This window comes from Myxocyprinus asiaticus, chromosome 32 (assembly GCF_019703515.2).
Source record: "Myxocyprinus asiaticus isolate MX2 ecotype Aquarium Trade chromosome 32, UBuf_Myxa_2, whole genome shotgun sequence".
NCBI classification, from domain to species: domain Eukaryota; kingdom Metazoa; phylum Chordata; class Actinopteri; order Cypriniformes; family Catostomidae; genus Myxocyprinus; species Myxocyprinus asiaticus.
This window is the reverse complement of record NC_059375.1, coordinates 12818276-12845321: the sequence shown is the minus strand read 5'-3', so window position 1 is coordinate 12845321 and position 27046 is coordinate 12818276. Positions and strand designations below refer to the sequence as shown.

General features: G+C 38.9%; 1 protein-coding gene across 1 annotated transcript; it reads right to left on the bottom strand.

Annotated features, from left to right (window-relative positions):
• Positions 1 to 16294: 16294 nt before the first annotated feature.
• On the bottom strand, positions 16295 to 26316 carry vkorc1 (vitamin K epoxide reductase complex, subunit 1). The gene is made up of 3 exons (XM_051666592.1): positions 25944 to 26316; positions 16957 to 17066; positions 16295 to 16858 (listed from the first exon to the last, which is right to left on the bottom strand). The coding sequence occupies exons 1-3, from the start codon at positions 26309 to 26311 to the stop codon at positions 16641 to 16643; spliced, it is 696 nt and encodes a 231-aa protein (XP_051522552.1). The 5' UTR covers positions 26312 to 26316; the 3' UTR covers positions 16295 to 16640.
• Positions 26317 to 27046: the final 730 nt, after the last annotated feature.

Genomic DNA, 27046 nt, shown 5'->3' with positions numbered 1-27046 from the left:
TATTTTCTGTCAGTATTGATAACTGCAATTGTTTTTTGTATTGTTGCTGGTCTTGCACATATTTCTCAGTTCTTTACAATGAGTGATGTTAAGACTGGCATTCTTGTTTTTCGGATTGCTTTTCTATATATGTCTGCAGCTGCCTCAAACACTGTAGCCTCTGTAAAGATGGTTGACTCACCGACACCAGTCCAGGTCTCAGTTAAGAATAAAAAAATCCAAATCACAGAAGGTAAAAAAAGTCATTTAAAATAAAAGTCTTATTAGACACAGACCTGGCATTAACCAGGGCCATTTTTACCAATGAATGAACAGCCAGTAACTGAGATTGTCGGACAAACTCTAATGGATGAATGTTTGAGGAATTCACTCCTCCGCTTTGAATGCGCAGCCTCGCAGGAGCCGAGCAGACAGGCAACAGAGTCTGGTCTGGAATGATGGACAGATGAAAGGAATATCTCAAGTCCCATGAACGCCAAGCCATATAAAGACCTGCAGTGGCCTGTAGTGTACATGGAAGTCCAGGTTGACGGTTGCGAAAGGAAAACATTCACTTCTTTCTTAATCCTCACCCGAACACCTCCGCATTTCCCCTCCTCCTCCTATAACGTTTCCTTTGGTAAAGGATACAGCAAGGTAGCCGGCGAACACACGCCGCGGATGGATGGAGGAATGCAGAGTGACATCGATAATGTAGGACTGGACACACTCCAGATTGAGTCTCCAGTAAGCTTCCAATACGCAGCATAGTTTGATGACAGCATGGCATCGACACAGTACAGGAACAACAACATAAAAAACACAAACAAACAAAACACTGGTCGAACAGATAGGAGCAGATGGGGCAGACGGCAAGCTGACAAACACACTGGCGATCTTGTCCACTATCTTGAAATTGATAAACTTCTTATTGACACAAACACTTACAGACAACGCTTCTTTGGGAGATTACGAAGATGATGGGAAAGATGGTTACTGCTCTATGACCAGTGTGATCATCAGTATGACAACATGTGGGTGAAAATCAAAGATGGCTACTATTGAGGTTAGAGATCAATCTCCCTGACTACAACATAAAACAAAATACAAGAAATCACCAATTGGTGGCTCTAAAGCCTTAACTATTGGGATCAGAACATCTTGCAAGGTTGACAGAAATACTGCACATTCATGACAGGGATGCAGATGGAGCTCATCAGTGGGCACCTAAAGATCGTGTTGCAGAGCAGAGACTTCTAGGAACAGGAAGGAGGATGAGTGAATTGGAGATAAGCAGGCATTTTCCACACAAACCATTCTGTGTGTTCCCCCATTCCTTTAATTCAGTAGTTAGGGACCACCTGCTGGACAGTGTTTTCCCTGAATGCTGGACAGTTGGGTGTCCAATCACTCCTAAGGAACAATTTGACTCCCCCACTATGGGAAAAATGTGTTACCCTCTCCCTAAGCTTCTAAACCAACTACCATATAGAGGCAGCCAAATGCATGTACTTAGTGAATTGGCACGAGACATTGAAGTGTTTTGCCCTGATACTTCTGGTACAACATAGAGCGATATCTCAGAAAAGTTGATTTTGCTTTGACTTACTTACCTTAGGCCACTATGGCTGACAAACTCCTGCTGAAAAAGACCACAGCACAAATGGTCCATGGTTTTATAGAAAGGCAGAGCCCAGCCATCACTAATAATGATGAATTGTGTAAAGCCCTTGTAGCAGAGTATACCTTGTAGTAAAATCAATCTGCCTTTCATTTTTCTGTCTTCCAAATTAAACAGGGTCACCATGAATCTCCCAGAGAGTATTATGAGTGCTTATGAAAAAATGTATTTTGTTGGCAAAGATTTTCCCCAGGGCAGAGGAGGATGTCATGTTTAAGAGTCTGTTTGAGAGCAACCTGTATCCCACAATTAAGAAGTCACTCATACTCTTGGTAGACATTGACCAGATGTCTGTAGGAGAATTGAAGTAGCATGTGCTGTGAGCAGGGGGAAGTGAGACGGTAAGCACAGACAGAAAATACAGTGAATCAGGTCCTCCTGTGTCAGAACATAAACATGACAGCAAGACCCCCTCAAGATGGAAGTGTCAGAGCCTCCCCATGGGTTTACCCAGTACAGTAATTATGGTCACCCATCCCAATCAAAATCTTGTGATTTCCAGCAGAGCACCCAGCGCCTAAGCTTTCTGGTGAAAGGAGACACAAAAAAACCAGGCATGCCCTCAGACAGAAAAACAGGCATGGCAAGGACATAAGGGAAGTATCTAGAAATATGAGATTCAGGACAACTGAAAGAATAGATTAAAACAATTTAGCACTGCTCTGTTAAATGCTTGTTGAAGCTATTAAAGACCTTAAATCTGAAGAATACACATCCAGGCAGAATAGAGATTTGGTCTGGTTAGCATGACCAGGTTTGGGGCCCCTCCTCCCTCCACCCAGCATGCATCATAGAGTGTGGGTGGTGGCAGGAAAGGGGGGGGGTTGCATCCTATGAATGAGCAGGGCCTGTCAGAGTCAGCAAACACCTAGACCAGGGGTCACAAACTCAAATTACTCAGGGGCAACTAGTCAGGAGGAGTTCCTTATCGAGGCCTAGACCAGGGGTCTCAAACTCAAATTACTCGGGCAACTAGTCAGGAGGTGTTCCTTATCGAGGCCAGTTGAACAGTTCATAGATAGATAGATATGGATGGATGGATGGATGGATGGATGCCCAAGTGAACTTCCCTGAAAATCACATAAAAAAAACTATTTATTTCACTGAAGCATGCCAGTGAATAGCGCTCAGTTAACAGTTTTAGTTACTGGCAGTTATGCATCATGCATGGACGGAGTTAAGCATTCAACATTTGAGTCCCTCAGTCAAATAGTTTACTGCCTATGTATTAAGCAAGACATTGCTTATCATCTATAGCTTTGTCTAATGTGTAGTGAAGTTTAGCCATCCAAACTCCCTCATAGGGCACCTCTCCAAAAGAGAGAGATAGTTTGATTGGACCTGTGGTACAAACCTCCAAAGGCAGCTGCAGCATTTAGGAGAAGGGGTTCAGTGAAAATAAATGGCAGCTAGCAGCAGGAAGTGCCTGCCAATGTCTGTAGAAGGAGTAGGACGAACCTGCTGCTGGCAGCTGCCAATCATTAGCATCCAAACAGTGACAGCAGCCAATCACTAAACTTCCAGAGTAATGAATGGCAACAGCAAACAGATGATTTTTCAGTGTTAGCTGTTGAGTTTGTTTTATAAAATTATTATAACATATTTGTTTAATCGTATGTATAAAGATTTGACTAAACATTGTTAGCATTTTCAGTTTTATTACAAGTCTTGTATTATAATTTACTTGTATAATACAGATAATTTGAAACATGCACTACACAATGTGAAACTGAACTTGAAATGTTCATTCAGCAATAAATTATTCTAAGGTTAAGTAAATGTCTGTGGACAACAAAATGCTGTCATCCTTCATTTAGACAGCCGGTATAGTAGACTATTCCTATTTTGTATGATATAAACGATATAACAAGAATTCCAAAGCATTTCTGCCCAATATTAATACATTAATATTTTTGGATCATTTAAAACTATGCTTTTGTTTTTGATTTAGGTTTAGTTCACTGTATATATACAGCATATTTATGTTTAATTTTACTGCCCCCAAAAAACAAAAGCAGTAGTATTTTGTCAATTTTAAGTTATTACCAATGTAACTGGTCTCTATCTGTCTTTTTTAAAGGTGGTGTTGGCTCAACTATGCTCAGATTCAGGGAAAATTAAGACTGTTTTTATAATCCAGTGTAATCTAACTTCTGTGTTGGTGTATCATTTGGCTTTGTAAGGTAGTCTCATAAATTATTGGTATGTTTAATGTTCATATTTATTCTGTTGTTGGTCTAGGATTACTGTCGAATATATTTGTGCATTTGAGTTGTATTGAAAACTAAACAAATGATTGACATGCACATATAATATTTGTCAACATCATGAACAATCTGTTCAGAAAGTCAGCATCTTCACCATGTTTCTGTCATTTCATCTAACCTTGAATTACACCACAATTAAGATTGAAACAGTACACTACAGCAACATCCTTGAATTTTAATAGCTAGTATAACAACTGTCAACAAGATGATGGGCAAAAATAACCATTCATTCAAAAGACATGTAGAAACATTGTCAACACTTTCCATAAGCTGCATTTTGAATTGGTAGCGTTACGCCAGTCATACGACAATCCCCAGTGATTTTATAAAAGGAAATAACTGAAGTAAATCTAGATGACACACCAGAAGCTTATGTTTTAAAATAAAACCGTTCAGTTCTACCTTTTTGCTAGCGCTTTCAGTAAATATAACATTAGTGCTTTTATTATGGAGGAAAAAACTTCTTCCCCTCTTGCATGCAAATGATTGGCTGCTGCCAATGACAGCCCCTCCCACTTCTGGTTATTTTGGCAGGTACCTCCGGCTGCCATTGACTGCTGCCAGCTGTTGATTTTTCTCTGAATTGCCGTTTAGGTTGAACACTAGAATTCACAACCCCCTCTATTAATCAAACTACAGCCTCTTTGACTACACCACTCACAGTTTAGGCAGAATGATGGATGTCATAAAACACAATCACTCCCATTAAATTTAGGAACATCATGTTCTTTTCCACATAGGTTTCACCATAACCTTCAAAAGTAAGGTCATTAGAGACACTAACAAAATATGAAACGTCGGAAGTTCTGTATCTCCCATCCAGAGAGACACTAACAGACCATCCAACATTCTCCACTTCACACAGAGAGAGAGAATAACAGATCATTCAACATTTTGAGTCTTCATTCAAGAGATACACTAGATGTTTACTGATCTCTCCTATAGCCGTTATTCTTAGCTCTACATATAAGATATTGAGCCATAGTTTACTCAATGCCAGTGGTCAAGGGAGGAGGAGAGGTGTGTGTATTTTGTTCCTGCTGTTAATTTTCAGGTCATTGTACAAATTAACGTCTCTGTCCTCAATTTACACAATGATGGGGGGATATGGTGAACAATCAAACAAAATGAAATTCTATGAATCTCAGATAACTGTCAAGGCAAAGAAAAGTGGCTTCATTTTTATTGGATTGTGGTGGATCAGCACAAGCATTTCCCAAGCAGCCATCAGAAAAGCTGCTCGGACAACTGCCAGACACCTCAGAAAGAAGGACCTGGACCTTCCAATACATAGGAAAAGGCTTCTAATTGGCCCATGAGTGGTCTCTTATCATCAAAATCTTGTGCAACATCTCAAACCCCCCATCCTTAGGTTTGCCCTAAGACCAGAGGTGAGAAGGATCATACATTCCCAAAGACTTCCAGGTGAACAAAGAGAACCAAGCTTGCAACCTATCATTTGGCAAAAGCTGAAACAGAGAAGCCACAAATACACACAAACTTTCACTTCCAAAATAGACACAAACTGCCACACATCCACTCCATGTTAGTTCACAGAACTGTCATGAATCATGACCCTGAAACAGGTAGGCGCCAAACTGGAATCTCCTCCTCATCAGGAAGGAATACAGTAAATCATCCTTATAATGAGCCACACCCTTGTTCTCGCCTCACTCCATGAGAGACACTAACAGAATAACACTTCAACAATCTGAGTCTCTGCTCCAGGAGACAATAACAGTAACACTCCAAAATTCTGGGTCTCCGGCCTGTCCTGAGACACACTAACAGAATACAAAACATTGTAAGTTCTGTATCTCCCTTCCAGAGAGACAATAACAGACTATCCAACATTCTAAATCTCCACTTCACAGAGACAGGGAATAACAGATCATCCAATGTTCTGAGATACAGTTGAAGATCGAACAAGTACCAAGTCTCAATATAAGAGACAAAAGCAACGGCAAGTTCCCATACCAGGTAGTACAGAAATACCAGTGACAAGGTTTAGCTCTGGCAAGCAAATCTTTTCTTCAAATTTTGTGCATCTGCATGTTCCAGATATAGAAACTTACATCAACATAAGGACTGCATCTGTGAATTCCAGATTACAAGAACCCTCTTTGTGTTTTCAGAAGACAATAACCTGTGTATCGAATTACTAGCAAATAATTTTGAGTTATTTGTTTAATTAGAAATAAGGTTTTCACCTTATTAATCAACAGAGAAACAGCAATTTATCTTTTCATAATATAATAATATTCATACTTTTGGCTTCTTCCTAAGATGTCACCACGGATGACCACCTCGGTATGGAGCTCTCCAGTTCTTTTGCTGTTTTTGTTTGTTTGTTCTGTGTTTAGTAAATTATTTCCGATCAGTTTTACCAGAGACGAGCTGCTGAATATTCGGCAGCACACGCCAGACAATCTTTTACTGGTTTTTGATTATTCGGACATTCTGTTGGGTATTTTAGTCAGAGGAGCAGTGGTGCTGTACAAGCGCATTAAAAGACGTAAACATGGGAACTAAGCCGCTGGTCAAGCTTTCGAACCGCGCTGCCAAGCATCCATCTAGCAAATCTCCACTCTCTTCCTAACAAAATGTACGAATTACTTCTCACCCACAAAAATAAGGACTTTGCAAATTCTGCTGCATTGTGCTCCACAGAAACCTGACTGAGTAAAGCCATTCCGGACAGCGCATTACATCTACCGGGCTTCCAGCTGTTCAGAGTGGCTCGCACCACAGATTTAACGGGGAAAACGAGAGGTGGTGGAACGTGTTTTACATCAACGAATGTTGGTTTACAGAAGTAACAATGCTGAAGAAGATGTGCTGTCCTAATTTAGAGGCACTCTACATAAACTGTATGCCTTTCTACTTGCCATGGGAGTTTTCCTCGTGTATTCTTGTGAGTGTTTATATTCCTCCACACGCGTGTGTGAGCACAGTGCTGCAACAGCTGGCTGATCACATCACAGACACAGAGAAACAATACCCGGACTCACTTATTATTATTCATGGAGATTTTAACAAGGCAAATCTCACATGTGAACTTCCCAAATACAGACAGCACATTACATGCCCCACCAGAGACAGAAATACACTGGATCATTGCTACACAACAATAAAGGATGCACATCGCTCTTTCCCCAGAGCAGCTTTGGGACTCTGATCACTGTCTGGTTCATCTTCTTATGATCTACAGGCAGAAACTAAAATCAGCTAAACCTTTAGTAAGGACTGTAAAGAGATGGACCAATGAAGCAGAGCTGGAACTACAAGCCTGCTTTGACTGCACTGCTTGGAGTTTTTTTGACGCTGCATCATAAGACTTGGACAAGCTCACAGATACTGTGACATCATATATCAATTTCTGTGAGGATATGTGCATTCCTACTAGTACTTATTTAACATAAAACAATGACAAACCATGGTTTACAGCAAAACTCAGGCAGCTTCGTCAGGCCAAAGAGGATGCTTACAGAAGTGGAGACATTTTTCAGCCAACGACCCTCAGTGTGGAGAGGCCTAAAAGACTTTACCAACTACAAGACACCATACCCCAACACCGTAGGGAATCAACAACTGGCTGATGACCTGAGTGTGTTTTACTGTAGATTTGAAAAGTCCAGTCACACACCCAACACCCGCTCCGACATTCACAGCACACAAACATTTACTCATCCTGCAACCACCCTCCTCCCCTCTCCTGGTACTCAACCTGCACTTAAGATCTGTGAAGAGGATGTGTGCCAGGTATTCTGGAAACAGAAAACAAGAAAAGCACAGGGCCCAGGCGGTGTTTCACACACTTGTCTAAAATCCTGTGCTGACCAGCTGGCCCCCATCTTTACACAGATCTTCAACAGATCACTGGAGCAGTGTGAAATTCCCTGCTGCTTCAAATGCTCCACAATAATCTCCATCCCAAAGAAACACAAAATCACAGGACGTAATGACTACAGACCTTTCACTCTGATATCTGTGGTCATGAAGTCATTTGAGAGACTGGTGTTGGCCCAACTGAAGGACATTACTGAACCCTTCCTGGATCCCCTGCTGTTTGCCTATCGAGCAAACAGGTCTGTGAATGATGCAGTCAATATGAGACTGCATTAGATACTTCAACATCTAGAGAGACCAGGGACATATGCAAGGATACTATTTGTAGACTTCAGTTCAGCTTTTAACACCATCAACCCTACTTTCTTAAGGACTAAATTAACCCAGCTCTCTGTTCCTGCCTCTGTTAGTCAGTGGATCACCAGCTTTCTGACGGACAGGCAGCAGCTAGTGAGAATGGGGAAATTCACCTCCAGCACATGTACAATCAGCACTGGTGCCCCCCAGGGATGTGTGCGCTCCCCACTACTCTTCTCCCTGTACACAAATGACTGCATCGCCAAGGACCCCTCTGTCAAGCTCCTGAAGTTCGCAGATCACACTACAGTCATCAGCCTCATCCAAGATGATGATGAGTCTGCATACAGAAGGGAAGTTGAACAGCTGGCCGTCTGGTGCAGTCAAAACAACCTGGTGATGAACACGCTCAAAACAGTGGAGATGATAGTGGACTTTAGAACACCCCAGCATTACTCAAGTCATCCATCTCACAAACAGTTAAAACTGCCCCAAATACTTTCCTTTTGTCAGTACAATCATGTGAAATATTCAATCCATCCATTCCTACTTATATCCATATTTCATTTATATTCTTTAACAAATCCTACCTCTTCTTCAATACATTACATCACCTGCACATAAATATAAAATATTTGAACAACATTATAGCTCTGTTGTATATTTCTCTTTTTTTATCTGTTATCTTATTTTTTATTTTATTTTTTGTCACTATATATATATATATATATATATATATATATATATATATATATATATATATATATATATATATATATATATATATATATATATATATATATATATATATATATATATATATATATATGTATGTTTAAATGTATATGTTTGAATATATGGTTGCACTGGAAGCTTCTGTCAACATGACAAATTCCTTGTGTGTGTAAGCATACTTGCCATTGCTACATCCAATTCAACCACTTGCATGTACTTTATTAACCTATTCATTTATATTATCCTTTTGCATATTAGTACTATTCAGCAGTTGTTCTTTTTTTCTTGTGTATCTTTTTGTAAATAAAACTGATTTCATTACAACTGTGTCTTCCTTGTGTTAATAATACAGCAAAGGCTCTAAAGGTTAGTTTTTTCTTGTGTATCTTTTTGTAAATAAAATTGATTTCATTACAACTGTGTCTTCCTTGTGTTTATAATACAGCAAGGGCTCTAAAGGTTAGGCCGAATCTCACAAATCCTTCAGATTAATCAGATGACCAACTCCTTCCAATTTACCTATTTATAATTTATTGAATGGTCCATTTGGACTGTTCTTATACTGTTAAAGTGAGACTCCTTAGTTGGTGCCCCGAGGATGGAGGGATTTGAGGGCCTATCTGATATTCAACCTCACACACACATACCTGTACACACCTTAAGTGTCATGTGACCAAAAATTCCCACAGTGTCTTGTGTGAGGCCCAGTTCATTTCAGTTGGTGCTCAGTGTGATTATCACTACACCAGAGAAAGGTTTGTGACCTAGTGTGCATCATACCTGCAGTGGCTGTCATTGTTTAAATGAGGTCATAAATGAAGGAAAGATGTTAATAAATAGCAAACAAATATTAATATACCAGTGGCAAATTCTCAGGGCCAGCAAAGCCTTCTCTGCTGGCCTAACATGCCAAATAAATATTTTTCATCCTTTCATTCTCAATCACCTTTTTGCATATGCATTTGTAATCACTTTCCACTCTTAATTAATCTACAAACAAATAGAGACAAACGAAGTTTATCCAGTCAGAATTTATTCCTTGATGATTACAAGCAAAGTGTGACAACTGTTTCACAAATCGCATGCCCGAAGCAGCGTGTGAGTTTGAGCTCCACCCCTTCAGGCCTTCAGAATTTTTTCAGAATCCCTCAACAGTGCAAATGAATGGGCAACTAAAGACAGACTGTCAGATTCATCAAGCCAATCAGATTGATTTATTTGTTCTTGGTGGGTGTGATCTTTAGGATATGTCCCGGTCAAGGCCTTCTAGCTGGCACTGAGTGATGCAATCACGCTTTAAGAGATGTACGTAATTTGAAAGCAAAGAGCACAAGATCTTGCTGATGAGTCGGCTGTCATCACTGCTGGTATTGCCGTTGAAAAAGAGATCCTTATGGATTTAAAAACACGAGATGTGCAGCATGATCGAGCGATTGCTTAATTTATTAAACAGGAAATGAGGACTGATTTTCACTTCAAGCAAATTGCTTTTTGCATTGTTATAGCAACATCAGAAGTTTTCTAAGTGTAAATTAAGCTTGCTTGAGCATTCAGTGTCGGATCAAGTTTTAAAAAGTAGTGCTGCGTTCCATTCCATTCGGAAAGTCGGATTTTACAAATTCCTACTAGGAAAAGTGCAATGGAATGCATCTTTAAGTCAGAATTACAAGTGCATAAATTCTCAATTCTCAACTCCAATTTCGCAGAGATGCAGGGGCATGATGTCGCACAAACACGTCGACACTCAGGGAGATATACAAAGTAAGTGACAAACATTCACTTTATTATTAATATCGATAAATGAGTTTGTTTCCACATTACATGATATTAAAGCTTGTTTAACAAACGCCTGCAGAAACAGGTGTATAAAACGTTATAATCTCTTTTGATAATCATACACCTGAAGCACAAATGCTAGCGCTGCAGCATTGTTTATCAGTTGGGTTGCTAGAAGACATCTCTAATGAGAGTCAAACCCCTGATAAGCTAACAGGAGCATTGCAGTTTTGTTTCCTTAAACGTCATCTTCCGAATCTCGGGGAATGGAATGCATTTATGGTCGGAGATATCAAGTAGGAATATCCCACATCCAATTTGAATGGAAAGCAACATAACCGTGTACCCTGACGAAACGAAATTTATTGCAAGCGACATTTAAATTGCAAATATTATTTATGAACCCTCTGTGGTTGGTGGAAGACCAGACGCGCCGCCTCTTTCTGGACCAACTACAGTGGCTTAATCGTGCTAGTGGGGAGGCCTGCCAACAGAGCATTGCATTAGTGAAGTCTTGATTTGACAAGAGCCTGGACCAAGAGCTGCACAGCATATTGAGACCGGAAAGGTCTGATTTTCCCGATGTTGTAAATCACGTACCTGCAAGACTGGTTGACAAAATGGCCTGTAAAGTTTAGCTGGACTTCAAACAACACTCCCAGGTTCCTGGCTGTCCTGGTTGGCATTAGTATTGTTGAACCAAGATGAATTGTGAAATTGTGGTCAACAGATGGGTTGGCAGTGATTACCAGAAATTCTCTCTAGGCAAAGTTGAGCTGAAGGTGGTGTTCCTTCATCCAGACCATGTGTCTTTGTGATAGGTCCAAGTGATGTTGTGTAGATCAAGAAGAGGAAGGTTCCAAGTACTGAACCCTGAGGAACACCAGTGGTTAGCTTGTGTGATTGGACACCTTTCCTCTCCAGGAGACTTTGAAGGATCATGCGATGCAAAAAAACACGTTTCCCCTTTTATGGTATATGTTTTAGCAGAATATTAAAAAAAATGTTAGCTTAGATTTAAATAAAAAAATAAAACATGACACATTAGTTTTTGTATTTGAATAGAGTGAAAGTTCGATCACACAAATTGCAATGTATGAAGATAGAATTTAGGCAACTTTTATGTAAAGAAATAGCCAGCCACTTACAGTATGTCAGTTTGGGGATGTGAACAATTGATGCTCTAAAGACAACTACCCAAAGACGCATAGGAATAGTAGGCCGGTGCGTAACTTAAGCCACCCACTGTATCTTGGAAAATATACAAACTTTTTTGTTATGTGAGCACATATTAAGGAGGGAGGGACTCAACATAGCTGTCAAGTGCATTTTTTATGCTAAAATTACACTTTGCATGTAAAAGTAAGTTTTCTGCATGTCACTTTCTAGATTTAAAACACCTCAGACTTTTGTAACAACATGCACCATTGTCATAAAAGAAACATGCCATTAAATAGTCTATTTTGGTAGTTTTGTCTCAATTTAACAGTAAAATAATTTTGAAACAAAAAATACTTTTCAGACAAAAGTAACACAAAAATATCAACAAAAACTGTTGAAAAACAAAACTGTATACATTTTACTAAAAAGCACAACAGAATAATGCTATTGAAGTATTCTGACCACTAGATGTCACCATAGCTGGAATTCAAGGGGGAAAAAAATGAGTATGGTGTATTGTGTTGCTTTTCTTGAGTGGCAACTGTGTGGTGCGATTGCCATCTTTATGATTTTGAACTTTGTGGGCAATCAACAGAAAACCCAGTTTATTCACATACATACTGTATGGCCTCTCACTTATGACATCCACAATAATAATAATAATAATAATAATAATAACAAAATAAAAATATAGCTGCAAGCAGCGATGACAGGCCCAAGCACCATGGGTCTATTTCCACCTGGTGGCTTTCGGAAAAAACAATGCAAGGTGGACACATGCATTTGGCATTTTACATTATTCTATACAATTTTGAATCAAAGTGGATAAATATAAGAGGACTATTTTAAAGTCTGTTGTAAGAGCCACACTTCCTGCTGCCAGATGGCACTATGACCATGACCCAAAATAGTCACATCCATGTGATTAGCCCCTAAGACTAAAAATACATCTTAATTTTGATCAAAATCCCACATTGCACACAGAAGATATGAGACACTTCCTGTTCCCATTTTTTGCCATTAATTTCAAGTCTTGCCATGGCAACACCATTCGATGTATCAAAAATCTGTTTGCAATTTAGCATCTTCAATGTCTTAGCATAATATTGTCTAAATGTGGTGACTGTCTCATGAATCACCTAGGAGGAGTATTTAAAAGTTCAGAGCCTGCTATTTTCAGAAAATCCAAAATGGCCGACTTCCTGTTGGGGCAGAGCTAATGACTATAATAATGAAAGTTGTCCGGCTTGGTGAGAGCTATATATGTACCAAGTTTGCTGACTGTAGCAAACCTGGTACATACACTATATTGCCAAAAGTATTCGCTCACCCATCCAAATAATTGAATTCAGGTGTTCCAATCACTTCCATGGCCACAGGTGTATAAAATGAAGCACCTAGGCATGCAGACTGCTTCTACAAACATTTGTGAAAGAATGGGCCGCTCTCAGGAGCTCAGTGAATTCCAGTGTTGTACTATGATAGGATGCCACCTGTGCAACAAGTCCAGTCGTGAAATTTCCTCGCTACTAAATATTCCACAGTCAACTGTCAGTGGTATTATAACAAAGTGGAAGCGATTGGGAATGACAGCAACTCAGCCACGAAGTGGTAGGCCACGTAAAATGACAGAGCGGGGTCAGCGTATGCTGAGTCCCTTGCATTTGTCCAATTTGTTGATTTTTCTCAAAATCTATACACAAATGTGGTCTGGGCAATATGCAATTATCTTTTTGATGTTATGCTCTTCCACTTGCATATTTTTTGGGAAAATGTGTAAAGCGGAAGAGGTTTGCCCAGTTTCCCTACTTTTGAGCATATTTAAGTCATTAAGTGATAGTGGGGAACTCTTGCTACATGTACGCAATCAATTGAATATTTCTTTTGAATATGAGTCTTTTTGTCTAACAATTTTTGTTAATTCTGACAGTGCAAATGTGCTGTTCCACAAATCCAGTGGAGCATTTTGCAAATGGTTTTCCTCTCACTGGTGGCAATTAGAAAAAATCTCCCACAGCAATTATACTAACTTTACCAAATGGAGAGTAGTCACCTGTCTCCTTTATTTGTCTAAGTCTACCATGGACACAGGCTAGTAGGCTGTGGTTTACCATAGAAATTTAATCTGTAATCAGTATATGCAAGTCACTAAATACCACACGCAATGTATTTACTTTTTCTTCTCCTAAAGGTTTGTAAGGCGATTTTACATCTGTCCCGATTGAAAATGGATGGTCTTGGCACCCAAGTTGAAAGCAGCAATTCCAGTAGGTCAATAGAACAGAAACTTTGTCTGGTGCAGTTGCAATTTGGGATAATAATCTGGTCGCTTCATAATGAATAGCTCTGATTAAATGTGACTTTCCTGTTCCTGCACCTCCAGTAACAAATACATGGAAAGGCTCTGGCTTTTTACCTCTAACTTTCGCTAACCACCACTGTCTTACTTGATAGAAAATATGTTTTTGTTTGGAGTTCAGAGACCTAAGTAGATTGAGAGCATCTGATCTACACAAGACATTCAAACTGGATTTAAATCAATTGCTTCTTTCATTTTGAATGGATAGATCAGGAATTATATCAACATGCTCATCAAGTTCTTTTGATGAATCTCTAATTTCTTGTTGACATTCCAAGCGCTCTGTCTCCTGCTCTGAACACATCTCACACCATACATCTTCAAGGCCGCATGCATCAACTAAAACATTGTTGACTTTAGAAAGAATTTCATTTTCGTTTTCAAATAAATGCCTGTTTCCATCCACAACACTTGTGACATCTTGAACAATGCCATCATCACATTGCCAATTACAATAGTTGTCTCGTCTCTTAAGAGATTGATCAGTGAATTTTAACATTAACATTTACATATTTACACATTTGCTGTAAAAAAAAAAAAAAAAGGACAACATAATCACATTTGCCCAGTGAAAAAGTGCAGGGGAAGAACTTAGGTTTTATCGATAGTGTGGGGAACACATCCCCGCATCCCCTGCGTATTCTACGCCCATGCTTCAAACCATATGATAACACTCCACAATAAGGTTCAATTTATTAATATTAGCTTTGCAAGGGCACAAAGTATGTGCTGTTTCTCGATTATCTTTTATATTATGCATTTTAAGCACAGATTTCATTCATAAGACAGCCGTTTCCCCCCAGAATGATGTTCAAAAGAATACCTACTAGCATACCCTCATGTCACCCTCATGTCATCCCAAAACTGTTGACATCATTTTAGTTTAACGTACAAGTTCGTTTGACAACTTTTGTTCGTTTTTCCTGCTTTAGCTCATCTCTGACATTTTTCAAACAAGTTTTATTATGCAAATGCATTTGATCATTTTCATTAGTCACTGAGAATATTTAGTGTTTTGATGAAACCTGTTCTTATTTAGCATGGAGAACCACAAGGTGGCAAAATTGACCCATCCATTTTTACAGAAAGTTATATGCAACTTTGGCTCTATTTTAAAGATTTTGGGGTAAATGAAAGCACTCTGGCAAGGTGTTCTTCCCCCATGGTGTGTTTATAAAAAAATAAAAAATAAAAAAAAATAAAAAAAACATGTTGTATGATGCCATGTTTATTTGTTGTTCTTATTGAAAAAATGAATTTATTAAAACTACAAATTTCTTTGAATTACAATGTTTAAATTGTAATTCCTTAAACTCCATTTGAAATTTTTTACTCTGTATCCTATTTGATACAAAGACAAAAATGAAGGAATTTATCTGTGCTGTACATGATTCGAACAGATTTTTATTTTTTGTTTACCAGGTCTGGAGAGGACAAGATATGGATTCTGTTTATTGTTACTTCAGTAACAAAACTGTAATATACATTTGAAAAAATTTGAATGAATTAAATGTTCAGTAAATTGTTTTACATGAAAAAAGGATAAATTTCTTTAACCTTTGATGTACTGTAGACTGTACCTTATATATACTGCAATTTTAATATAATGTCTGAGCTGAAATTTAAAGTAAACAGCAAAAACAGATATAATTTATGACATACAATCAGCTACTATAATTATTTTTGCTGTAGCGTAAATATAGTGTATTTTAATATACGTTATGCAATTAACTACCGTAAATAATTTTGCTGTGAAGAAAATATACTGTATTTTAATATACTGTATGCAATATACTGTAAATCATTATACAGTATGAAGTAAATTGCATTTTACATTAATTTTACTGTAGTTTGAAATACAGAACCCTAGTATAATAATCACCCACTCATCTGTCTACACAAATCAATATTAGCACCACACTTTAAAACTGATACGTTTGCCAGTTTGCTAGGCTACAATTTGCGAGGGCCCTACGTCCCCCTGTGACAGGTGGACCCCTCGTTATATTTATTTTATGTATTTATTAAAGAATGTGTATTTATTTATAGCCGACCCAATGGACCAGATGCTGAAAATTATATAGTATATCTTAAAAAGTACTCTGTTACCAAAAACACCTACAGGACAGTGAGGACACATGATGACATAGCACCTCAAGCTGCATACAGTTGATCACAATCACAATCAAGCAGGATTTAAAGGATAACCTTCCTTTATTAAACACATACAGCTGTAAAAACATTTTGATCAGAAATCAGTTTCACATTTTACTTGTGATGTACACGTAACAATCTGGAAATAAAATTAAAAACAAAGGGCATGATTATCAACGCCATACAACGTGCTGTGTGGTAACTGTATCATAACTTCAGTGAAGAAGTAGTTTGTTCACTTCTTAAAGCTGATGTGTGTAATTTTATTTATATTAAAGTTCTTTTTCATATCCCAACATAAAATGCAGAGGCATTTTTAGGTTGATTTCACCTAAAAGTGTAACACTGTGGCACTGTGACTCAAGCAAACACATACTGATCTTTATTCATTCTTTTCTATCTTCACCTGTCCCTCCAATCCTGTCCTCCTCTTTAGGTTGGTGTAGAGGAGTGCAAAGTTTACGATGTAGGTCGATACACACACCATACAGAAATCACCCAATACGAATGCAAGAATAGCAGCCAGATACAAAGAGCCAGCCACTGACACCCAAGATGACATAACAAGGAAGAATGCTGCTCTACTGGACACTAGCTGACCTGTTGACAAAGACCATAAAAGTTACATTTGAAAAGAACATGTAAACTGTAAAAAATAAATAAATAAATAAAAAGGAAATAAGCCTAACAACACTTACCCAAACCCAGTTGCAGTGTATAGAAAATTATTCCCAACACACTGTTCGGCTGGTTTAAAACACTGTCTTTGGAAGTGAAGATCTGCACGAGCCCAAATCCACGTCCCCATCTAAGAAAAGCATTAAAGTTGGCTTAGCATAAACATGCCAAAACAACATGCAACAGTATTTGCTGGCAGAATGTTGTTTGATGGCAAACACATGTATAGTTAAATAAAAATAACATTCAAATTGTCAAGAGCTTCTTGCAAGAATGTTAGTCACGATCAGTGGCATGCACAGACCTCAGCAGGGACAGGGGAAGAAGGATAAAAAAAGTTAACTGATTATGCGTGTGTGTGTGTGTGTGTGTGTGTGTGTATATTATATAAATATATATATATATATATATATATATATATATATATATATATATATATTGTTGACTGTTGGTGCCAGATGGGCTGGTTTGAGTATTTCTGTAACTGCTGATCACCTGGGATTTTCACACACAACAGTCTCTAGAATTTACTCCGAATGGTGCCAAAAACAAAAAACATCCAATAAGCAGCAGTTCTGTGGACGGACATGCCTTGTTGATGAGAGAGGTCAACAGAGAATGGCCAGACTGGTTTGAACTGACAAAGTCTACAGTAACTCGGATATTCGCTCTGTACAATTGTGGTGAGAAGAATAGCATCTCAGAATATATACATGCATGTACATCTGAATAGTACTTATTTAATAAACTAATTTCTTTGCTTTTATAGTATTGAAGTATTTTTCTTCTATATACATATCCAGATTTTTCCATTGTTTCCTTTATCACAAATAACCTATTTTGTTATATTTTATAACAAAAAGCACCACGGTATTACAATGTTTTTTTTTTTTTTAGGCATGATCCATGGTAATGCCATGTTTTTGACTTGTATGCCACGTTTTGCCATAGTAAAGCCATGGTATTTTTTAGTACCGTGGAGTACTATTATATCATGAAATATGAATATAGTAAACATTCAGTAACATAGTATTTACCTGGTAACGGCACAGTGCTTTTTTGTTATTGCTCTAATGTTTTCCTTGTCTCTTCACATCACTTTCTCTCATCTCTGCTCCCCCACTTCATCCTGACATCTCTGCTTCTTTCACTCTGACCTCATTATCCTGTTTAGAGAACTGTCACTTCTTATAGTACTTTCTCTTAATTTATTTTCATATTAACATAATGTTATTTTACTGTATTCTGTCATTAATATTTAGGACCATACACCAATAATTTGGCAGAAACATTGTACAATGGTGTCAAGATAGTAATACCATGGTTCTGAATAATTACCATGGTACATGTCCAAAAAATGGTATACAATTGTACTTTTTTGAAGTGATTAGTCTAATGGCTTATTAGTTAACAAAAAAAAACAAACAAACAAACAAAAAAAAAAACTGGTTTTGGCTGAATCAGTTTATGACAGTATTCTATGAAAGATGTATAGAATTTTTTTTCTAAAAAAGAAAGGGAAACAAAGTACGACCACTCCCTTTATAATTAATAAAACTGTCTACACTGCAAGTGTGCAGTGTTGGAAATGTGTTACCAATCAAGTTTTATTCTTTTGATGAACTAACAATACAATACATAGAGTGGCCTTTTTATCTGACCTGTTACTCTCCTAAGGCAATGCCCCTTTAATGTTCCGGGGCAAATTCCAAGCAGCATTTTTCTCCCTTGAAGGGCACTGCTGTGGGAAGGGGACACCCCTCGAAAGCTCGTTTCAAACGGAAGTGAGATAATGAATCTTTTCACGAAGGGCTCTTCCACAAGACTTTAAACGAAGGGTACATTCATTCAATGATGCAATATTCCCTTCAGAGTACCCACTTCAAGGGCACGGCACTTCAAAGTAAGTAGGGCATAGGGAGGATCACTTGCGATTGAAATCCGCCCCCGATATGCCGTACTGCGCTGTTAAAGGCACTTCCGCCTAATTTTCTTTAATACTTTCACATTTAAAAAAAAAAATCTCACAATGACACATTATAACTGTAATTGTGAGCTTATTAAGAGATTTTAGTTTTATCTAATAATTTTATTTTTATTATAATTTTTTCCCCCATTTTCTGGATGACCAGAAGAACACCTTTAATATTTTGAATGAAAGGGGCTTGCACCCCTGCAGCCCCTCTTCTGTACATGCCACTGGTCACGATTCAACAACTATCCATTATGAAAATTAACCTTGGTTATACTACAGTAACCAAAGAATATTCCAGGTTCAATAAAAGTTAAACTCAACTGACATTATTTGTGGCACAATGTTGATTACCATAAAAAATAATTTCATCTTGTCCCTCCTTTTCTTTAAAAAAAGCTAAATCTGGGTTACAATCAGGGTTGGGAGGGTTACTTTTAAAATGTATTCCACCTCAGATTACACGCTGTAATGTTATTATTTGTAAATGTAATTTGTAACTTATTCTGTTAGATTACTCAAGTTCAGTAACGTAATCTGAATCCTTTGGATTACTTCTTCAGCACTGGCAGATTTTTTTTCACTTGTTTTTACTCTAAACAAGTTGATCGCAAGTGAAAAAAAAAACAAAAAAACATCTGCCAGTATAGTAAAACTAAATACACTTACACTAAAAATACATTTTCTGATATTCTGATCAAATATATGTATGATCGAACGTGGAATTTCTTGATAACATTTTTTTAAATCGTGGCTGGTAACATGCATGTAAAAAGGCTAGAAACAGGATTTTAGCTTAGCATAAAGTTAAATGTTTACATAACAATTTCCACAAGGGTATCTATTTCTGCTGCTCCAAACTTACTTTAAAACCCCAAAGAGTGTACACAACCACATCTTTTTCATCTATGACATCATATCCACCTTTTAAACAGTGTAAAAGCACCCTCTGTCTGCTCGTATGAATGTAACACATAACAAGAAAGTGTTTCACCACTGTTCAAATGTTCCTTGGTCGCATCATTTATATGGATAAATGTTTTCCAACTGAATAAACTAAATAATAAATAAAACAAATGACAATAAAATACAAAGTAATCTCTTCAGTAATCAAAATAGTTTTTGAATGTAACTGTATTCTGATTACCAGCAATTTAAATTGTAACTGTAGTGAAATAAAGTTACTAATATTTTGTATTTTAAATACATAATCCTGTTACATGTATTCCGTTACTCCCCAACCCTGGTTACAATGAGACACATTCAATCAAAGTCCCCCTGAACAGGCCCCCTGAACAGGTCCAGGGGGCCTGGGTAGCTCAGTGGTAAAATACACTGGCTACCACCCCTGGAGTTCACTAGCTCACTAGTTCAAATCCCAGGGCGCGCTGAGTGACTCCAGCCAGGTCTCCTAAGCAACCAAATTGGCCCGGTTGCTAGGGAGGGTAGAGTCACACGTGGTAAACTCCTCATGATTGCTATAATGTGGTTCGTTCTCAGTGGGGCATGTGGTGAGTTGAGCGTGGTTGCCATGGTGGATGGCGTGAAGCCAAGCTATGTCTCTGTGGCAACACACTCAACAAGCCACGTGATAAGATGCGCAGGTTGACAGTCTCAGACACAGAGGCAACTGGGATTCATCTTCCACCACCCAGACTGAGGCAAATCACTACGCAACCACAAGGACTTAAAAGCACATTGGGAACTGGGCATTCCAAAATTGGGGAAAAAAAATAAAAAATAAAATAAATAATAAAAAGTGAACAGGGCCAATCCATAAACGTTAAAATACTCACTGTTTCAAAGGTATAGCCACAAGACATAAACAATATGCATCAGAACATGAGTGTGATAAAATCACTTACAAACCTTTAAATATTGGATATAACTGGGTAAAGTTATATTCAATTTTACAACTCGTTGCCATGATGACTTAGCTCAAATAATGCACAAGTTCTAAGAAGAATTAAAGGTGCTCTAAGCGATTTTAAGGGCCCGATATACTTCCGGAGAAGTTCTTCTTCATTCTTCGCTCAGGGATAAAAAGACGTCTACACAGCCGAGCAACGGTTTACTGTAACCGAACATTCAGACACCCGCCACAGCGCTGTAGGAGGCATTTAGAAGTAGGATTTAAATATGAGTAGGCTCAGTAAAACCTTAACTAATGTGACATTAGAATGTGTTATCAATGACTTCATGTCTCATTCTTTGAGTAGAATTCACATGAGGTCAGTAAAAGAAGTTGTTTTAACCACTCAATGATGATTTAAAAGAAATATACTGTATATGCAGCAGGAAATGTTTAATTTGTCTTGTTTACACAGTGAATTCATGACGTTGATGCGCTAACACGCAGCCATAATATGCAACGATTACACTCTGTTATTGTAATTTATGATGACATTGATACTATTGCAAAGATAAGTGTATAAAAGTGTTAATGTTCATAATACAGACAAAACAAAAGGTGATTGGCTTACTTTGGGCAGATGTGTGAATGGCTTTAGCTGCAGATGGCACATGAGTGAATGGGCACTTGAGAGAATTGGTCTTGAACATGGTCATGGAAAATATCTCTACGCGAAGATCATACGGATGTAGGTAAATTTGCACCAGCTCGCTAAATATGCTACATGCCGGATTATTCTTGTTAACTGATTTTAACTGACTGAACAACACAAACAGAATTAGCTGTCAGCCTCAAGGTAGGTGGAGCTTCAGGTCACACCTATTGATGACATGGGCCAATGGCAGTAAGAAGGTGTTTAGCAGCCGGTAAATTTTTTTCCTAAAAGTTCGCCCAGGTGAGCTGTTACAAACCACAAAAACAAATGAAAAAACACCTTTTTGGCCATATTTTGTTCTAAATGTCGTCACACCTGTTCGTTCTTCGATTATGTATGAAATACAGTGCATTCAGAAAGTATTCAGCCCCCTTCATTTTTTTCACATTTTGTTATGTTGCAGCCTTATGTTAAAATTCTTTAAATTATTTATTTTTTTACATCAATCTACACACCATACCCCATAATGACAAAGAAAAAAATTATTAAAAAGAAAAAACTAAAATACCGCATTGACATAAGTATTCAGACCCTTAACTCAGTACTTAGTTGAAGACACTTTGGCATCGATTATAGACTCAAGTCTTTTTGGGTATGATGCGACAAGCCTTGCACATCTGGATTTGGGGATCGTCAGCATTCTTCTCTGTAGATCCTCTTAAGCTTGGTCAGGCTGGATGGGGACCATCGGTGAACAGCGATTTTCAGGTCTCTCCAGAGATGCTCTATTGGGTTCAAGTCTGGGCTCTGGCTGGGCCACTCAAGGACATTCACAGAGTTGTCCCTAAGCCACTCTTGCATTGTCCTGTTGGAAGGTGAACCTTCGGCCCAGTCGGAGGTCCTGAGCGCTCTGGACCAGGTTTTCATTAAGGATATCTCTGTATTTTGAGACCCCAAAGGGGTCATAGCTGCTCGCTATGGTAGCGACGTATACTTTAAGTGCTGATGGAAGTCCTGCATCCAAGTGCTCTTGCAAGAAGGTCCTCACCACTGGAGGTACACCAGTCAGCAAGAAGTTGCTATTTTAAGGCATACAGCTGCCTTTTTGAGGGGCCCTGGCCTGTAGTATAGTATCGAACACCCGCTGCGACAATCCTATTGTGCCAGATGAGCCCAATTCAGGGGCCAGACATGAAGTCTGCAAAACCCCAGTGGGGGATGCCAGATCATGCCTCGGGCTTGTCAGAACAGATCCCTCCTCAAATGAATTTTCCATGGGAAATGGACCAATGGCATTCTCAGTGGAGTGAGCACTGAATGACATATTTGATAAATGTGCGGGAAGCCAGGAACAAGCCAAAGGGAAAGACCTTGAACTAGGTGGCCAGCCCCCTGAAAGTGAATCTCAAGAGTGGCCTGTGGCGAGGGGCTATTTTGTACATGTACATGTCCATTGATACAAATTGGATGGAAATGAGTCAAAATCTATCTCTGAGTAACCATCTTGAAAAGAGACTTGTGAATGTCCAGTTCAAGCACCTCAAGTCCGGTGTTTGCCATGGGCCACGAACCATCTCTGCAACAGGAAAGAACAGCTGTAGAAGCCTTTCTATGGTCGCAAGCAGGTCTATCACATCTTTGGCGAGGAGACGCTGTACCTCTAAATGTAAAAATCTGTGCATTCCGCACCTTACGGAGAAGGACAGAACACTGTTGAAGTGAGGCAGCTGCCTCACGAACTAAAGCACATAGCCACTTGACTGTGCTCAGTACCCAGCTGAAAACCCCCACCATTGGGCACAGGGGTTCATCTGTGTCAGTCAACCTGGTCACCCTGCCCGACTGGCAATACAACAGTAACAAGACAGGGATAATATTCTCGTTCCTGGCATATAACTGTGGCGAAAGCGAGTACATTGCCCTAATAATGTGGAAGAACCATCAGTGCAGTGGGCTGTGCTGCAGTGTTCAAGACATATAAGAGCTGTTTGCTCACGGGGACCCAGGTTTGAGTCCAACGTGGGTCATATCCTGATCCAACTCCCCCCCTCTCTCTCAACTCTACTGTCCTATAAAAAAGACCCCAAAAAAATAAAATAAGAATGTGGAAGAACCCACTCCAAAGGGTTTAAAAAGTATGAATGCCTCACGCATACACAACAAGTTGTTTTTTTCATGTTGTAACACTGCAGCCTTCTGGCACGTCACCAACAATAGTAAAAACAGGCACCGAAGTGACCTGCAATATGCCAAAACTTGTTCCCGGCTCGTCAACGGGCACAGTTTTAGGCATTTATTGGGCGTACGCCTTTAATCCCCATGTTGCAAGACAGCAGTGTTCTGACACATCACCACCAACAGTAAAACAGGCACTGAAAGTGACATGTACCATGGCTCCAACTTTTTTCCAGTTTGTGATGGCAGGGAAAGCGAGAGGGCTGCACTGGGGACACAGAGGTGTTTTATTCTGCCCAGACCTCTTAAGTATTTGAAAACATTTCTTAAGTCATTGTGTTGTGACATTGGAGTCTTCTGGTACTTCACTAAAAATAGCAAAACAGGCAGTTAAGTGACCAGTGTCACGCCGCAAACTTGTTCCTGGCTCGCAACAGCGGGGAAAGCAAGAGGGCTGCTAGGCAACATAGAGGTGCCTTCTGCCATGCCATCAACAAAAGTAAAAACAGTGCAAAACCATCCTGTGCTACAGAGGAGATGTTATGCTCTTTTTCCCAGCTCACAACAGTTGGGAAAGCGAAAAGCGAATGTCTGACTAAATTAGCCAGGGGTGTCACTCCACAGACACCAGGCCCCCCATAGACCTGCTAATTTCCTGGGCGGAAACCTTGGTGGCCAGAGCGGCAATTCGTGTTTCACAAGCACCGCAAAGGCGGCAGTGCCAGAGGCCTGAACTCTCACTGAATAAGGAGAATGTGAAGTCATAATAATCTGCTTGTGCAGGAAAAATGGCACTGGCTGCAAAACTCAGAGCCGTTTATTATTTATTTATTTATTTTAAGCTTAAGCGAAAAACTCCCAGCAACTCAGTCTCAGAGTTTTCACTAATGAAAATACAGGGAGAAAATATCCCTGACATCCTCACCACCACTCAATGTGAATGATAGCAGCCTGCCGGAGCGAGCCACAAATTGCCACGTGCATATTCTGAACAGGGGATGCCGCTAGAGATGGAGAAGAGGGGAGATACAAGGTTCAAGCCTGCAACAAATCATTCTCAAACTCTTATCGCCAGAGGAGAGGAGAGACATGCACGGCTTGGGCCGGTGACAATCCTCTGCAAACCCTCCACGTGTCCTCATGTGCCTTCCTCGTGCATACATTAGGAATATAGTGGAAGGAGATGCATATTTCCAGGTGTAAATGGTAAATAGTCAGAATGCCTGTTATTATGCATCTTAACCCATCTTAATACCAGGGAATAAACAGGGCACACAGTCACAGTGGGAGTGTGTGTGTGAGAGAGAGTGAAGTCAAAACTGATGCAATAGGTTCAAATCATTTTCTTGTTTCTTTTTTATCCATTAAAAATTATGGACAGTATTTGGGATTATTTGTCCATGTTTCAAAAATTGGTAAATGACGTGTGTTAATTTTTGGTTAACACACCCCCTGGCATGTTGGGTTAAGTGATTGTTTGTGCCCCACCATAAATAATGAGCCTGAAACGCCAATGATACACTTGCTGTAAAGGGGGCAGATCCAAACAACAAATCATTGATATGGGTTCCAGAGCAGGAGAGATGTACCCACGACCCTGAAGAGACAAATTCTGCCAATGTGGCGTTGTGCTCTGGTTTATATCCCCGCAGCGACACACACAAAGGGGCGGAGCACAAAACGCAATTGGAATTGGCGTGATGTTATAGAGTTTCAAAGATCGTCACTCCTGAGAGAAGCTCCCATAGCATCAGCTACTGATGCAGCATCAAAGTGACCAACTTGAAAGTGAACTAATGTTGCAGGGAGGTTTTTGTGTGACAACCTAAAAAGAACTTATACAGAACGTTTTCTAATGGTTATTTTCGGGTTCTATTTTTTATAACCATAAACTAACCTGCATAGAACATTGCAGGGAAGTTTTTTTGGGACAACCTAAAAAGAGCTTAAATAGAACATTCTCTGGTGGCTATGTTTAAGTTTTATTTTTTAAACCATAATCTAACCTTCCCAGAACATTGCAGGTTTTTGTGAAAACCTATTAAGAACTTATACAGAACTTTTCCTAATGATTTATTTTTCTTTCACATTTTTCATTGTTAGTTATTATTTGAATATTTCATAAACGTTGCAGAGAGGTTAACAGACAACAATGACTGACATTAGTGCAGTACAGCATTTAATTATGTAGAAGTAAAATCACAGTGTATGGGAGGGATATCGCATACTAGCCTATCAATAACTGCCAGTTACATCGCAAGCAATAGTTTGTCATTAGTGCAAAAACACGAATTACATGGAGTCAGCTTCGTAATAACAAAACGAATGAAATAAGCAGAAGTGTTTAGCCTACCTGGAGGTGAAGACCTTTGAGCAACTAACAGAGTCGCCCAGGTCGCACATCGCGCGGTACTCGGGATTTCTCTCCCGGGACAGCTCGACGTGCAGCGCATAAATCGAAAGAACTAACCCCAGAAAACACAGCAGAAAACGAGCACGATATTCCCATTTAGGAACACCAGCAGTTGAATTGCTCGATGACATTGCAGTTAATGTTAATGTTTTTCCTGTATAGCTATTACTTATTATTAACAAAAAGCCTATTTTGTAGACTAAACTGAAATGTCTACCTTTGCAATTTGTTGTTGAATATAGACTTCTATGTGTATGGTCGATTTTTTTTGCAAGACTCCCACCAAGCAGAAACACATTACTTAACATCTGCAACGTGGAAAAGCCTGAAACGCGCTGTGATTGGACCATTGAACTAAAACGGGTGGAATGACCGATGTGACATGAAATAACGTTTACTCCTCCAGGGGGCGCTCGGCGGCCCAGAAAGCCTAAATCCCATTGAGTCGGATTCAAATCTCAGGAGACTTTGTCTCGCTTCAACTTATATGTTAAAAAACATAATCGTATAAATGTTTTATTTTGACGGACTAGCTTGACAAAAAAATTAAAATCCACCCCAGCACTCTCTGTCAAGTTATTAAAATAGCATAGGTTACCTTGTCGTGTAATCTCATACCACTGTGATTGGTTCGAACTGAGCAGCGATAAGAACTGTATCACTTGACAGCCTGGTTGATTTACTCATGAATAAAGCTCCGGCAAGATGGTGCTCTAAGCAGCAACACTTTCCAGAGCTCTTCATTCGGTCCCTCAAAAATCATTTTCAAAATCAAGTAAAGTCTCATTTGTTTACTTTAAAATAAACGTAGGAGTTTCGAAAGAAATTAGACAGTCATTTATTTACGTTTGATGGACAACTTGGATCATAATTATACTATAGTAAGCGACAAAGCTATCAACATGAACAAACGCAGTGCCCCACCAGCCACGCCAGACAAACTACAAAGCATGGAAAAAAAAAAAAAAATATATATATATATATATATATATATATATATATGTATATATATATATAGATAGATAGATAGATAGATAGATAGA